This window comes from Bidens hawaiensis, unplaced genomic scaffold, assembly GCF_021521415.1.
Source record: "Bidens hawaiensis isolate Kalapana, Puna unplaced genomic scaffold, B.hawaiensis_p1.1 tig00025049_1, whole genome shotgun sequence".
In the NCBI taxonomy this organism is placed as follows: domain Eukaryota; kingdom Viridiplantae; phylum Streptophyta; class Magnoliopsida; order Asterales; family Asteraceae; genus Bidens; species Bidens hawaiensis.
The window spans coordinates 259,909-276,251 of NW_027493987.1; the positions used below are offsets into that span (position 1 = coordinate 259,909).

At 37.2% G+C, this 16,343-nt stretch overlaps 2 protein-coding genes and 1 pseudogene across 3 annotated transcripts; 1 reads left to right on the forward strand and 2 right to left on the reverse strand.

Moving 5' to 3' along the window:
• Positions 1-129: 129 nt before the first annotated feature.
• Positions 130-1,187, reverse strand: LOC143570777 (uncharacterized). The gene is made up of 4 exons (XM_077056344.1): positions 837-1,187; positions 655-748; positions 372-438; positions 130-279 (listed from the first exon to the last, which is right to left on the reverse strand). Exons 1-4 carry the CDS (start codon positions 1,096-1,098, stop codon positions 226-228), a joined length of 477 nt encoding a protein of 158 aa, XP_076912459.1. The 5' UTR covers positions 1,099-1,187; the 3' UTR covers positions 130-225.
• A 4,202-nt stretch (positions 1,188-5,389) lies between these two features.
• On the reverse strand, positions 5,390-6,243 carry LOC143570796 (putative cysteine protease RD19D pseudogene; annotated as a pseudogene). Its single transcript, XR_013141992.1, has 2 exons — positions 5,815-6,243; positions 5,390-5,554 (listed from the first exon to the last, which is right to left on the reverse strand). The product of XR_013141992.1 is annotated as a putative cysteine protease RD19D pseudogene (transcript).
• Positions 6,244-10,729: 4,486 nt separating this feature from the next.
• LOC143570785 (serine/threonine protein phosphatase 2A 57 kDa regulatory subunit B' beta isoform-like) lies at positions 10,730-13,560 on the forward strand. The gene is made up of 3 exons (XM_077056351.1): positions 10,730-10,784; positions 10,870-12,109; positions 12,861-13,560. The coding sequence occupies exons 2-3, from the start codon at positions 10,973-10,975 to the stop codon at positions 13,179-13,181; spliced, it is 1,458 nt and encodes a 485-aa protein (XP_076912466.1). The 5' UTR covers positions 10,730-10,784; positions 10,870-10,972; the 3' UTR covers positions 13,182-13,560.
• The last annotated feature ends 2,783 nt before the right edge of the window (positions 13,561-16,343 follow it).

Sequence of the window (16,343 nt, forward strand, 5' to 3'; positions counted from 1 at the left end):
CTTCCAAGGGTCTAACCCCTCGTGGGAAACAGCTATCCAACCCCCAGGTTACCAGTAATCTGTCCGGGGTCCGGTTAGTGTTTCTTCAAACGTGCATCCAAGTTTAATCAAATAAGAACCGACTCAAATCGCTAAATAAATAGACTACATTTGTTAGCTGCAGTGCTGTATTTATTCTGGTGAGCATAATTCTTCTACTCGAGCACCGCGATTCTGACTGATCAACTAATCATACAAACCTTCATCAAGCCATACATCAACTAAGAAGTCCACCATCTCCTACAAAAGGCAAATCAAAACCATGATTAGCATATGTTCGGTTTGGTCAAAATGTTGACTTTCGAATGCTTCGGTATGCAAAAAAATCTTACAGGCAAAGGAATTGGCTCGGGAAAATGGTCATTATTAGAAAGCAGGTCCTCATAAGTCGTTGACCAGCTGCAATACAGAGTTACAAATCTTCAGATCAAACAAACAAGCATGTTGACTTTTTGAGGTCAAATGAACAAGCCTTTAACTCTAGATAACTATGGTATCTTTGAAAATTCAAGAAAAACAGTATATATACTTTCGTCTTTGATATTAAATGTAAACATATAAACTTTGAAGATGAAATTGGAAATATTTGACTTTAAAAGTCAAAGGTATACAAACCTTATGATTGGATCTTCCGGTGTTCTTTCTTTCCGGGATCTTTGAGATTGCTCCCCGGCCCATTTTCTTCGGCTCTCATTCCAGGCAATCGCACCTAAAAGTTTTTAGATGATAGACATATTAGATAGTCCAAAAATGTTAATGTTTTGTTAAATTCAAATAACAAAATGTCAAACACTAACCATGGTTAATAAATATAGTGTTGTTACTTCCATTGTTTTCGGGATGTTTTCTAGCTTCTTTTTCCAGAGACGATATTTCCAAGGGCCGTTTCTCATTGGGTCGAGAACTTCCGGTATTGATTTCTCTCATCATAATATTATTGGCTCGTGAACTTGTTGTGTCAACTTCCATCATCATAATATTATTTGTTCGTAAACTTGCTGTCTCGACTTCCATCATCATAATATTATTTGCTCGTGAACTTGTGTCGATTTCCATCATGTTTACAACTCAAATATATTTTTACTACGACTTTTAGGAAAAAAGTATGTAACTTGAGTACCAGTCAAGATTGTATCTTTATTCACGCAAAGTTTTATTCGCAACACCAGACATCTGCACAAGAACACATAGTTAATAATATACATCTAAAATAAGGCGTGACCCGCGATAGATCTAAAAATTTTTTGAAATCCTATAAGTCTATAACCATCATGAACATTCATTAATATTTCATAAATCTCAAATCCATCAAGATCCAGCTAGCAATCATATTGTATAATTCAAAAATCCCCAAAATCTCATAGATTATACATTTATAAACATAATATGCTCATAACCATGAAACCAATATTAAATCTCATATCTGAATAAAAAAACCTTATTAAAAAAAACACACTAGACATTGTTCAAAATCAACACATGAATCAAACTTAAAACCAGCAAATCTCATAAACCACTGATCCAAATACAAAACCCAGCAAAACCCATTAACTAATATTAATAATAACAAGTAAAGCACAAGCAATAAAATTAAATACAAATAAATAATTATAAATATTTAAAAAAAAAATTAAAAATGAAAAAATAAATAAGTAGAGAGAGAAAATAGGTGTACCTTGCAAAAATGCAAAAAGAAAGAAAGGTTTTTTGGTAGAATAAAGGGGTTTATATAGACAATTATTTTGTAATTATTTAATTATTTATTTTGTTTTTTACTTTTTGTCACTTTTCTTGATGAATAAGTCTTAATCGATAATTGGCCAGGTTAAGGGCCCTTGGATCTTCATGCGTGGATCTTGTCTGGATATCGTGAAGGCATTAAGAATCATATGCCATAGATCCTTAAACCTAACCCTCCACTGCCGCCACCTCCTTCCCCTCTCCCTACCTGCCGGATTCTTCCTGCTTATTTCCGGTTTTTTTATTATTCTCGCCGATTCAATATGGCCTCCAACATTCATCCTGCTGTCACCGTAACCAACATACGTACCTTCATCCCGATAATCCTAGACAATGCTAGCGCTCAATACGTTACATGGTCCGAACTCTTCAAAATACACTCCACCGTCCATCAAGTGGCGGACCATCTTCAGCCGAGACCCCGCCACCTGCAACGACCTCAACCGAAAAAGATAAGGGGCCTGCTGTTCAGCCTCTATCCGAAGAAGAATGGAAACGTATTGATGCAATCGTATTACAATGGATATATGGGACTATATCCATCGATCTCATTCAAACAGTGATGAAGAAGAATACGACCGCGTATGACGCCTGGATCGCATTGGAGAACTTATTTCAAGATAATAAAAGTGCCCGGGCTTTGCACCTACAATCGAAACTAAACAATACCCGCCTTGAATCCTTCAAAGACATGGCGGCGTATTGCCAAGAAATTAAGATTTTGGCCGACCAACTGTATAACGTGGATGTCCCACTCTCACAAACCCAGCTGGTACTACAAGTTCTCGGGGGTCTCACGGAACAGTACCGCACCATCGCTACCGTCATCCGCTGCCAGAATTCAATGGTACTCGTTCAAGACTGTGCCAGGAGGAAACAGAAATAGCAGCTCAAGCTTTACATGCTGCCCAAACAGCCGGGACTGCAATACATGCAGCGGGAAAAACCGAAAACCAACAGGAACAACAGCAGACAAATCGATCAGATTCTGGAGCAGACCGTGGACGTGGTCGGGGTCGTGGTCGGGGCAGAAACAACTACGGTCGGGGCAGAGGGGGAATTCCTTATCAAACGTACACACCTTGGGGCCCTTTGCTTAATTTTCAACCGGGTCCCTCGCCTCAACCTTGGCAACAGTGGCCTACAACCCCACCGTGTCCGTATCCCACAACTAAACCTCCTACTCCGACTTCTCAAGGCATCTTAGGACCGAGGCCTGCAGAAGCATATCAGATGGGTTATGTTCCCACGGACATAGACCAGGCTTTTCAAACTATGGCCCTCTAGGCTCTATCCGCCCGAGCAACCATGGTATATGGACACTGGTGCAACCAATCATATGACGAACCACCCAGGTAATTTCTCCTCCCTTTTTAATACCGGCATCTCACGTAATATAATTGTTGGTGACGGTAATATCATTCCCGTGACCGGACAAGGCAACCAAACTCTTAAACCACCATACCCGCCCCTTAAATTAAATAACGTACTGCTTTCTCCCAATATTATCAAAAACTTACTTTCCGTTAGTCGCCTAACTACCGATAACCAAATCTCAATTAAATTTGACCCTTTTGGTTTTCTTGTGAAGGATCTCAAGACCAAGGCGCGCATCCTCCGCAGCAATAGCACCGGGGACCTCTATCCCCTCACGCCAGAGATCCTATCCAAGATTCAAACACCATCTACCTTTGCTTCTTTATCCCAAGACGTGTGGCATCAACGCTTGGGCCACCCGCCTCCTGATTTATTAAAGTCTTTTAATAAGTCTAGTTTTATTACATGTAATAGATTTAAATCTCAAGTTTGTGAACCTTGTATTTTTGGCAAAAGTATTAGACTCCCTTTTATTAATTCTAGTTCTTTTACTTGCATGCTCTTTGACCTATTACATAGTGACTTATGGACCTCGCCCATTGTTAGCATGGGTGGTCACCGATATTACGTTCTATTTATCGATGACTACACGAATTTTCTTTGGACTTACCCTATATCACACAAATCTCAAGTTTTTTCAATATTCAAACAATTTTACACCCTTATCGAAACTCAGTTTGAACGCAAAATCAAACAGTTTCAATGTGACAACGGGAAAGAATATTCAAACACTTCTTTCCAAACCTTTTGTCATCAAAACAGGATGCAATTTCGTTTTTCGTGCCCTCACACCTCTTCTCAAAACGGGAAAGCGGAACGAACTATTCACTCGATCAACAATATTGTTCGTACCCTGCTAGCCCAAGCCAACCTCCCCAACACTTTCTGGCACCATGCCTTGGAAGTATCCACCTACCTTCTCAATATTTTACCTACCAAAACTCTCTATTTCAGTACACCAACACACCTTCTCTACAAACGCACACCCACCTATGAACACCTTAGAGTATTCGGGTGTTTGTGCTATCCTCTAATCCCATACACCACGATTCACAAACTGGAACTTCGTTCTAAACCTTGCGTCTTCCTCGGCTACCCAAATCAACATCGGGGATATAAATGCTTAGACATTGCCACGAATAAAATAATCGTATGTCGCCACGTTCGATTCAACGAATCTCAATTCCCCTTTAAAACAATAAACAAACCTACCCTTCAACATTATCAATTTCTAACCGATGGCCTAAACCCACTGTTGTGGTCACACATTACCGACCCCTCAACACAGCCTAAAGAACCTAATACCCAATTACCTACGGACTCAAACTCTCCACAGTCCACTAATTCCTTCCAACCCATTAACACTCATCACAGCCCACAAAACAGCCCGCTACCATTTGTGTACTCACGCAGGCCCAAAAATCAACCCCTTCCTCAACCCGTTTTCACTTCTGCCATTCCATTATCCACATCGGACCCACCCACATCCACCGTAAACCCATCCGACCCCACCCCTATACATAATACTACATCGAACACCAATCCAAACCAACAGAACCATTCGTACGCGTTCTATGGATGGAATCATCAAACCCAAACAAACTTTTAACTTGACATCTACCTCTATTACTCCCATTCCCCGTAACCCGACAGTTGCCTTGTCCACACCAGAATGGCGCCAAGCAATGAAAATTGAGTTTGTTGCCCTTATTAAAAATGGGACTTGGGAATTAATACCTCGTCAACCGGGTATGAATGTTATACGAAGCATGTGGCTTTTCCGTCACAAATTCAGATCGGATGGATCGTTGGAACGGTACAAGGCAAGATTGGTTTGTGATGGTCGGAACCAACAAAGGGGGATTTATTGTGGGGAGACGTTCAGTCCGGTAGTCAAACCGGCCACCATACGCACTGTCTTATCCTTAGCGTTAACAAAATCTTGGCCGATTCATCAGTTGGACGTCACTAATGCGTTTCTACACGGTAATCTTAATGAAACGGTCTACATGAATCAACCAACGGGGTTTAGGCATCGGGATTATCCCGATCATATTTGTCGACTGAAGAAATCGTTATACGGCCTAAAACAGGCATTTACATCTGTTAAGCTTTTGTCTATATACTAAACTAACAAGCATAAACGAACACGAACAAATGAACACAAATAAACATACGTTGGTGTTCATTCACTTCATTTACATAGAGATTATTTATTACACTATACTAAAATCTAGAAAGGTATATCGAAAGAGAAATCGGGAACAATATAGCTAACCGTGTGATCACAATCAACAAGTTGTTGCTCACTCAAGTTTTGAAGCTTCCCTGTCGCAATATAATTCGCACCTTCAAGAACTCCGGTCGTACTAAACGCCCAACATGCTCCACAAGCACCCTGCATCAGTTATCAATAAAATGTGCTCAATAGGAAAAACATTATACAAGACTACATATAATAACAATTTTATTGCATCGTGTGGTCGGGTCAGTCAGGTCATATTCAATTTGGATCTCGTTTGTCCCACGTCTTTATTTTTCGTGTTTTTTTATCTTGTAGTCTTGTTACCTGCTTTTATGAGTCTCCGTTTTCTTACTGGTTTTTTAATATAATCGTTGTCGTTCAAAAAAAAATAACAACAATTTACGAATGTTCACCTGCTTCTTAACCTCGGTAACCGCGCCTTTCTCCCTCCAATCAAAATCCTCCGGCAAATCATCAACCTCCATCCTCTCCACCGTCGTTACACCACCGTTAACCTTCACATTAACGCCACCACCTTTCACACCCAAATACATCATCTCAAACTCCTGATCCGACAAATCAGAAAACGGGGTAACCCCATGAACCTCAGTGGGATCCATCAACTGGTGTTCAGCAGCTTTAATAATATTCTTTGAAAACACACCGAGCCGGTGCAAATACTCCTCTCTAGTCGAATATTCTTTACCATGTTCTTGTATGAACTCCGTGAACCGGTGCTCCGTCGGAGTTCCGATAAGGTGGTTGTTTGGATGGTCTGTAACTTGGACAATAATTGGATCGTGAGGTCTTGTTGCATGTAGTGCCGGTAACTGGGTATTTGTTTAAGACACGATAATATATGTTAATGAAAAGAATATGGTATGAGTTTTTTATTTTTTTTTAAATAATTAAAATTAGCAGACTAGACACCATTGTTTTTCCATATTAGTACATGAAACTTAAAATTGTCATATAGTAATGACATATAACGTAATCACGGAAGGCTCGGAGGGTGTGCGAGCTGCATCATCGACCGGGCACATAAGTTTCGGGGACACAATTTTTTTATACATATTACATATATATATATATGCTTTTTTTTGTTAAGATAATGTTATTTGCAAGGTTTCATGAGATAATGACGTATAACGTAATCAGGAGAGGCTCGTAGGGTGTGCGAGCTGCATCATCGACCGGGCACATAAGTTTCTTGGGCACAAACCCTTTTTTATACATATTACATATATATGTTTTTTTTTTTTGTAAAAAAAGGTTATTTGCAATGGTTTATAAAATAATAATATGCTCAGAATGGTTTCTGCTTATAATAAATCGGACGATAAAAGTTTTATCCATGAACGCCAGCGAATAAAATTTTTTTGTTAAGGCCTACGGGCCTTTTTATCCTTGTTCGGCTGATGAATTTAAATTCTTGAAAACAGCCCTAAACGTAATTAAACGAGTTGTATTCATATTTGATACTTATATATATGTAGTTACGTGAAGCGCGTGTTTCTGACCTGTTAAACCTGTTAAGTCACTTGCATGGACATGAATGGCGCATGTTAGCATGATGAGCGTGACGGCGTAAGTTAGACGACCTCGTTCCATTATTATTGTCTTGTCTCCGACGGAGCTTAAGATGCTGTTTGTTTTTCCTCAAAAGCTCTTCCTGACCACTTTTGTCTGCACTGAGAAGAGGGCGCGCAGACGTTGGGCTATGCAGTGCGTTTGTTTTTCCGAAGACGTTTCATCAAAAAACGTCTGCGCGCCCTCTTCTCCCAGAAGTCTTGTACATGTGACTTCTCACCTCTTCTCCACTTCTTCTTCTTTGTTCCTTCATCATCAGACACTTCACTCGTAATACATGAGGGGGAAATTGTGTAACTTATTCCATCGACAATACAAATAAGGAACCATGGACGCCCAATTGAAACCCTAGTCACCGAGAAGCAGATATCGGGATGGCCGTCTTCAACGTGGTACAGAAGCGGCGGAGAGCCGCCATCGCCGACCGTAAGCGAGCGGCGCACGCACGGTGACCCTCTTACCGGAAAGCTGAAACATAAGCCCCAAAACACCACTATTTCCGGCAAGCGTAAGCGTAAGCTCATGAAGAAATGGCGCCGGGTATTATTCTTTCATTCACTATTTATGTATTATTAATTCATTATTACCATGTTTAAATTAGCTTGTTGAACTGAATAATCTACTGAACAGGACCAGAAGGAAGCTATGGAAAAGGGGCTTATAACCATGGAAGATATCGAGATGGCTGTTGCTGATGGTATCAATCAATCTCTCACTTTTATATATCATTGATTTTAAATATGTTCATTGCAGACACATATTTGGTTCATGAACACAAGCTTCTAGTAGTAGTAGTAGAAAACAGACCAGACAATTTAATCCCAGAATCAACTTAAGTAGGCCTGTATATGAACCGAACATTTGATGAAACTTTTGTTAGGATATTCGTTTATTTAACAAATGAACAAAAAATTGCTCATTTAGTTAAAAAACAAACAGTCTTCTTCTTACAGTCTGCAGATGTTTGGTCCACCTCTTCTGCTGCAGATGCCTGCAGATATGGTCCGCAGACTGCAGATGTTTTACCTCTGAAAAAACAAACAGCACCTAAGTTTGATGTGTTGGGTGAAGATGATATAATATGCGTGGTGTGGGGTTAAATGACGGATATACCCTTGAGGCGGCGAAGAGAATAGAATATGAGATGGGGAGTGAATGGTAGTTTATGTTGGAATTCGGAGGTTATGACACGTGGAGTAAGGTGATACCACAGTGGCTTTAAGTTCTGACACGCAGCATTTACAAAGATTGCATGTGGTGTTGAAGTATGACCAGATTTAATAGGATGTCGCATCAAATAACCGTAAAAGCAATGTTTTAAAAACCGGTATTTTATTTGTACTGCTGTACCGGATTGGGATAAAAAATTGTATAACCGGTTGAATCGGGTTATACCGGAAGGTTCAACTGGTTGAATAGTTTACCTTATAATTTTCTATAAATTTAACTTTAATCCAAAAATAACATAAATGTAAATGATTCCATAACAAAAAAATAATCCAAAAGTTAATCCATATTAAAAATAATAATACAAAGCACTCAATTTTTTAAAAAACAGTCATAAAGTTTACACGTTTGAATGTTAATTGTTAGGTTAAAAGTAATTTTGAAAATATATGAGCAGCAAATATCAACAATTTCTCGGACATAAAACCGGTATTTTAGACAAAAACCGCCGGTACGATGTTCTAACAAACCGGCCAAAAATACTGGACTCAAAATACCGGTCTGCTGTGCGAAATCCGGTTTAACCGGCCGGTTAGAACCGGTTTTTAAAACACTGCATAAAAGTTTGAGAAAATCAGTAAATGTTTTTGAAACTTGAACATTAAGAAAAGCAGGTCGCGGCTAGCGGTACACTGACCGGGATCAATAACCGGATCATGAACAAATATATACTGAATGAAAGGTGTTACAATATTACAACACCACCCGCCAAGTATAAGAGCATTCACAAACAAAAAAAACATTCACAAACCGATATATCAACGTCACGTCATATTCTAAACCTTTTAGGCTATGTGTAGTGAAGGGGCTATAAAATGAGGCGTTTTGTGTTATGTGGCGCCCAGTCAGCAAATAGAGGGTTTTTGTTTTAAGGGTGTAATGGTGGTGTAGCCTAATATATATATAGGGGAAGGTTAACGTACAAATGAAATTAGCGTGCTAAATGTGAGAAGAAGTAGAGTAATTATATATACAAGTGGAGTAATTATGTAATTACTCTATGATAATTGTAATTACATAATTACTCCACTTGTATATATAATTACTCTACTTGATTCTCACGTTTAGCACGTTAATTTCATTTGTATTTGATCAATATATATATATCACACACATAATAATATTTCCAACAAACAAGCCGGTGACAAAAACATCTCGCCCAGCCCAATTTCGCCCCTTTTGTCACCCCAGGGGCGGTGTTCTAACCCAATTTCGCCCCTTATCACCCAAATTTATAGCCCACTACACATGGTCTTATAAAAACTTCAACTTTCTTGCATAACAACGAACCTTTACAAATCTTAATATATATGTATATATATATAAAATATATGTGTGTGTGTGTGTGAGAGAGTGGGAGGAAAATGGACCCATCACCCATTGTTTGCATAGCGGGAGCAAACCTAACCATACAAACTTTGCTCTCACAACAATAAATTAAGCCCGCATTTTTCTTCCTCTCTTGCTAGCACATCCAGGCCTAAGGCATTACATCCTGTTATGGGTGCTCCAAGCAACAATAACCGAACTAGCTAGTGAAGGTTAGTTTGAGACGGTTATGCCTTTTTCAGGCAATAGGGCCAATGTTCTTCTTACTGTTACATAGACATAAGTGTGTTTAAATTTAATCTTATACTTGGTCCTACTCCTGCATATGATTTTGTTATTTTTTTTAGGTGTATTTGGTTTCGGCTTTACCCACGGGGTTCGGTTAGATTGCCATATGTATTAGATTTTTCACATAACAACCATTTTAGCCCCTTAAGTAATAGAAAATGAAAATTATTTAATTTTAGCATTTTAAGTATATTTACTTTGTTTCAATGTAACTAAATTAATTTATACAAAACGGAGTATTTTATTGGACTATAAGATGCCTATTACAACATATGGTACCATTAACTTCAGTGTGTGATGCCAATTATTTAAAGTGTGACATCTAAAGACTTAATTTAGAAACGGGAGGTCTTGGGTTAAGTCTCATTTGTAACAAAGAAATAGCGAGTTGCATGTTGGGTCGGGCGTTTCTCATCTATAGAAGGTTTACACCGAAAGGTGAAATATAGATGATTTGATGAGTCAATGTCAATATTTTAAAAACCGGTTTTTAACTCATATCAGATTTGGCTAATGAATAGTACAACCTGGTTCAACCGGGTTAAATGGTTAGCTTTGTAATTTTATGTAAATGCAATTCCAACTTAAAAAATAACTTAAAAGTTTATGATTCCATGATAGAATATAATCCAAAGGTTAATCAATAATTAAAAAAATAATATAAAAACACTCGATTTTCAAAAATAATCCCAAATAAACTTTATTTTTCATGTTATTGGATCATGGTATGAAATTATGTTCAGTTTTCTGTTAATATGAGACATCTCTCCCCCTCTTTCTCCTATGCTCATCACCTCATTCCCTAATCTCCATAATAATAATTAATCAATCCATTAACAAATTGTTCTTATTCATTCAACTCTCAAACCTAATTCTGCAGATGCTTTCAATTTCAATTTCAAGATCTCGGATCTCTTATTATTCCTTCAATCTAATCATAATCCACAAGGTATTATTATTATTATTATTATTCTTTCTAACTCATTCACATCAATTTCATTATTTAATCACTCACACTCATGTTCTAACCCTAGGGCTTCAATTGGTTGATCAATTGCTACAACGAACCTTATTTAGATTCATAATTCAATCCAAATACTTTCAATTTGGGGATTAGGTTTTGTGTAACACGTAAACATGTTGAAGATCATTAAAGGAATAAAAAAGGGGTCCAAACACGAAGTAATCGAACCGCCACCCGGTCCGAACGGTCCATCCGATGTCACTGTGAACCACGCCTCCCGTTCTGCCATCCCACAGGCTCAGCTGACTACCATCAAGTCACAAGCCATCACTCGGACCGCCTCACCGTGCGTGATCGAGGTCACACCTTTACTAAAAGACGTACCGGTATCCGAACGACACGTTTTGTTTATAAAAAAAGTCAGTATGTGCATGGTTTCGTTTGAGTTTTCGGACGCATTGAAGAAGGTTAAAGAGAAAGAGATCAAAAGGCAGAATTTGCAGGAGCTTGTTGAGTTAGTGCAGTCGGGCTCGAGTAAAATGAATGAGATAATGCAGCAGGAGATGGTGAACATGATATCGATTAACATATTTAGAGCTTTGCCTCCTGCAGCGTACGAGAATACCGGAGCGATAGATGGTGATCCGGAAGAAGACGAGATGTACTTAGAACCCTCGTGGCCTCACTTGCAGCTCGTGTATGAATTACTATTAAGATACGTCGTCTCACACGATACCGACACTAAAGTAGCCAAACGGTTTATCGATCATACGTTCGTGTTAAACTTGCTCGACTTGTTTAACTCAGAGGATCCACGTGAGCGCGAGTATTTGAAAACCATACTCCATCGTGTGTATGGTAAGTTCATGGTTCACCGCCCGTTTATCAGAAAGGCGATTAATAACGTCTTTTATCGATTTATATTTGAAACCGAGAGGCACCCTGGTCTCGGTGAACTGTTGGAGATTCTTGGGAGTATAATAAACGGTTTTGCTGTTCCAATGAAGGAAGAACATAAGTTGTTTCTTGTGCGTGCGCTTATACCGTTGCATAAAGCAAAGTATATTAATTATTATCATCAACAGTTGTCTTACTGCATAATTCAATTAGTTGAAAAGGATTATAAGTTGGCGGATATTGTTATTAGAGGGTTGTTGAGATACTGGCCCGTGAGTAACTGCACAAAGGAGATTTTGTTTCTCGGTGAACTTGAAGAGATTCTGGATGTGACTCAGCCCGCAGAGTTTCAACTATGTATGGTTCCTCTTTTTCGGCAGGTTGGACGTTGCATTAATAGCCCTAATTTCCAGGTTAGTTTAGAATAAAAAATCGTTATTTGATTAATATTGTATATAACTTTGTGTTTGTGTTATAGTTTTTTTTGTTATTGGTAGCTTACTAATACTATATTTTTAGTACGTTTTGTTTTTTGTTGATTAGATCTTATGAGAAGCACTCTATCTCATAGGGGTATGCATGGAACCAAAAAACGATTTATAACTGAAAAACCCGAAACGAAATAAGCGAGCACAAACAAAACATACGTTTTGGTTTAATGTTTTCGTTAATAATGAATATATAGATTTTCATTTTTAATTTTGAATGTGAAGTAATTTATAAGAGTTCAGTAAATAGTGTAACCAAATATTTTAGCTAAACTGTATGATAATCGGTTAATCAAGTAATTAACAAAAAGATTTAAACCCAAAGTTTTAGACCCAAATTCAATATTTTTGGATTTGATTATTTTGTACACAAACTCATTATTTTGGACCCAAAAATTTGATCAACTTTTACCCAAATTCATTACTTTTCATTCTAAATTCATTATTTATTCGATCCAAAATTTTGTAGCCCAAATGGTCAAAAAAAAAGAAAAAAATAGAAAAAGAAGCCGGAGTACTGATCCCAAACCGAAACTGAACGGTTTTCGAAAGGTCAAAAACCGAGTTTTTGTGTTTTGGTTCTGTTTGAGCCCCAAACCGACCCATTTTGTGACTTCTATGTGAGTTAAGAAATTTAGCATCTGATTAAACGGTAATGCGAATTTGTGTTTTGTAGGTTGCAGAACGAGCACTGTTCTGGTGGAACAATGAGCATATAGTGGACTTGATTGCACTGAATCGGGATGTTATTTTACCAATCATCTTCGAACCATTGGAGAAGAACATTAGGAGTCACTGGAACCAAGCCATTAACGGACTAACAGGCAATGTCAGAAAAATGTTCATTGAGATGGACGCAGAACTCTTTGAGGATTGCAATAATCAGTTTAAAGAAAAAGAAGCCATGGTCAACCAAACGCTCGAGCATCGTGAGTTGACTTGGAAGAAACTTGAAGAAATTGCATCCGGAGGAGATGATATGGTTATGGTCATCTAATAAAAAAAACATCTAACAGTAAAAAAAGACTTCCATTTTTATCCTTCCATCATATTTTTTTGAAATATTTTTGTCTCTATGTGGCCATCGACTTGCCCGAGGCTTTAACGTAACACGCTGGATTGCTTCATACATGATCTTCCCACTTTGACTATTTGACTTCTTGCTTCTCCACGACATTCGAAAGGGCGTACTAGCAAAGGTACAGTTGATGTTCTACAGTCTGACAGAGCACAAAATGTGCTCTTTTTTTTTCATTAATTTCCCTCAGAGTAATTATTATTTTGTTGCTTTAATTGTTGATATTTTTGTTATCGGGTTAATAATAAGTTAAAAGTGATCACTTCATCTGTTTTTGTTAATGCAAAATTCTATTCTGGTTAGGAGTTCGATATTTTGACTAAATAAATACCGGGTTTATTTAGACTTTAGACAGTTTGCCTTGCTGAGGTTATCGGAGTATTTATTTTTCTGCAATTGTAAAAGAAATCCAGCTCTGAATAACCATAATACAGATGGGAACTGGTTTGAAGCCAACCTCCTTGTTAAGACGGTTTGATATAGTTCTAGAAACGAGTTGCTTAGCTGCTAATAAAGCGAATACGATAAATAAATAGTAGTTACATAAGCATCATCTGGGCAGGGTGCGACAACAGACGTCAACCATAAATCCATTTTTATGTATCGTATGGACAGGATGTATATTCTACTATTGAGTTTAATCTGCATTGCTTTCATTGGGTATGCATTGTTAAGACTGCACGTTGTAATGCTGGAAGGCGAAATTTTTGAAATCTTGGGCCTTGAAAAACGAACCAACTCGTAGAATTGTATTCATGATATGAACCATGGCGAAGCTTGGGTCTTGTTTTGGGGAAAAAGAAATTAAGACTACATGTGTTCTTAATTAAGACTTGGTAAATTAAGAGGATATTTTGGGGAAGACAATAGTCATACTTTGATATATTTATAAAGACTGCATGTATTTTTATACATGATCAATTTTTTTATAAAGGAAGCTAATTTTTTTTATAAACAAGCAAAAGAGTTCCTGAATTATATTTGTTGTATACCTCAACTTTTGAGACAGAGAGTACTTGAAATATATTTGTTGTATTCCTCAACTTTTGAGACATATAGGCTACGACACGTTAAGGCTTATCTTAAAGAGTCGTGACCCACAACAATTATAACAAGGAAAATTGGATCTTAATAATCAAACTATTAACAATATTAATCCCAACTAACAATGTAACTAGTAATAATCTCAAATTTCAATCTTGTGATCAATAGCAATCTCAATCTAACAAAGTAACAAACTACCAACTCTTTAGTTATTTTCTATAAATTAGTGTGAAATTACAGGATTGTCCTTAGTTTAGAAAAAAAAAATATTATAATAACTAATTCAATTATATGTATTTTATTAATAAATATATATTCAGACAATAAGAGCATCCACAACAACAAATCTTTACACACCGCCATATCAGATTTCAAACTTTTAACAAAAACCTCAACTTTCGTTCACAACAAAAAACCTCCACAAACCTTATTAAATATATTAAAATTATATATGCATATATAATATGTATATGAGTATGTGATATAAATTGACATTGGAACCCACCCTAGAAGTTTGAATTAAGTTTGGTTATGCAAACTTTAACTCACAAACTTTGCTCTACAATGGATAAAGTCCTTAACCATCTAGTTTGCTTGGTGCCACATCATCCAAACCTTGGAGAATTCACCTTGTTGTAGACGCTCTAAATGCTCTAATATAAACCCATCCACCTAACCAGGCTAATGTACAGCTATTTTATTTTGAAATGACGTCTGAATTCCGAAACCTTAATTAATTAATTAAAATCAACTTGAATCAAGTTCCTCTATAATTGAAAAACTTATAAATATTGTAACACCTTAGACAATTTAAATTCCGGCTATAATTGTTAAAATTTGTAGGCTCAAAGTAAAAGTCCATAGTTACCTGTGTTTGCCTAGTAGTAATAAAAAAATGTAGGGAAGACCTTATAATCTCATATGAAGTTTACATAGAAGCAGCAAAATTCAAAACTCGTGAATTGTTTGTGATTAAAACGAACAATATTTGGCAGTATAAAATGCAGGATATTACATGCATATATGTTATTTTTTAACTAAGGAACTCGATCTGACACATGTTGTTGATTGTCTTAATTGCTTTATAAACGAGTGGCCTTGATGCATATCGGACCTACTACGACCTTATTGAGCTTCTAGTCATTAAACAAATGATAAAGTTGGACAATCATACCTCCTATCATTTATCTTCTACCACGTACCTCCATACCTTGTACAATCAAACAAAACCGTCACTATATTGAAGCTATTTTATCATGTAACTTATAATAATTCGATGCTAATCGTATCGCTAGAGGTCTATTACATGAAAAGAAAACGTGTCCAAAGTATGCTATTTACAAACTTGACTCTGATACATATTCTAACCGACATGTTTCTACACAATTCATTTCGCCACGAATTCATTTATGTGACCTTTTTTTGTAATGTTTTTAACGTATTTATTAAGGCAAATTGGATTTTTTATCAACCGAGAATATTCGTAATAGAGGTCAATCCTTTTTTTTTCCATCTCATTGGACATCCGTTAAAAAACTTAGCAGCGTTAAGTATTTATTATGTCGACACACCAACAAGTCCAACAAGTTCTCTCTTCATCTACCCATTAGGCTATGTGTTGTGAAGGGGCTACAAAATAGGGCGTTTTGCGTCATGCGGCGCCTAGTTAACAAATGGTAGGTTTTTGTTTTTAGGGTTTAATGGTGTTGTAGCCTAATATATATATACGTATATATCTATATTACACACACAACATATTAAATTAATAATATTCTCCACAAATCACCCCGGACAAGAATTTGTCGCCCCCACCAAATCACCCCTTTTGTAGCCGCGGGGGGGGGGGGGGGTATTCACCACAAATATCGTCCCATTTTTCTTGTTTTGTCGTCCCGCTACGCTTGGCCTTACTCGTTTAGATAGATTAAACCAGTCATATTCATGTTATACGATTACAAATACAAGTGACGATTTTGACACAAATAAACATACGATTCACAATGATTTGCCCACCTAGCATGACATAGCACACCTTAT

Bases quoted from the DNA above. Each gene is read 5' to 3' on its own strand.
- LOC143570785 (XM_077056351.1), top strand. From the start codon at position 10,973: ATGTTGAAGATCATTAAAGGAATAAAAAAGGGGTCCAAACACGAAGTA. The intron at 12,110-12,860 runs GTTAGTTTAGAA...TGTGTTTTGTAG, and splicing joins TTAATAGCCCTAATTTCCAG to GTTGCAGAACGAGCACTGTT.
- LOC143570777 (XM_077056344.1), bottom strand. From the start codon at position 1,098: ATGATGGAAATCGACACAAGTTCACGAGCAAATAATATTATGATGATG. The intron at 439-654 runs GTTTGTATACCT...TCTGTATTGCAG, and splicing joins CCGGAAGATCCAATCATAAG to CTGGTCAACGACTTATGAGG. The intron at 280-371 runs GTAAGATTTTTT...TGCCTTTTGTAG, and splicing joins CCGAGCCAATTCCTTTGCCT to GAGATGGTGGACTTCTTAGT.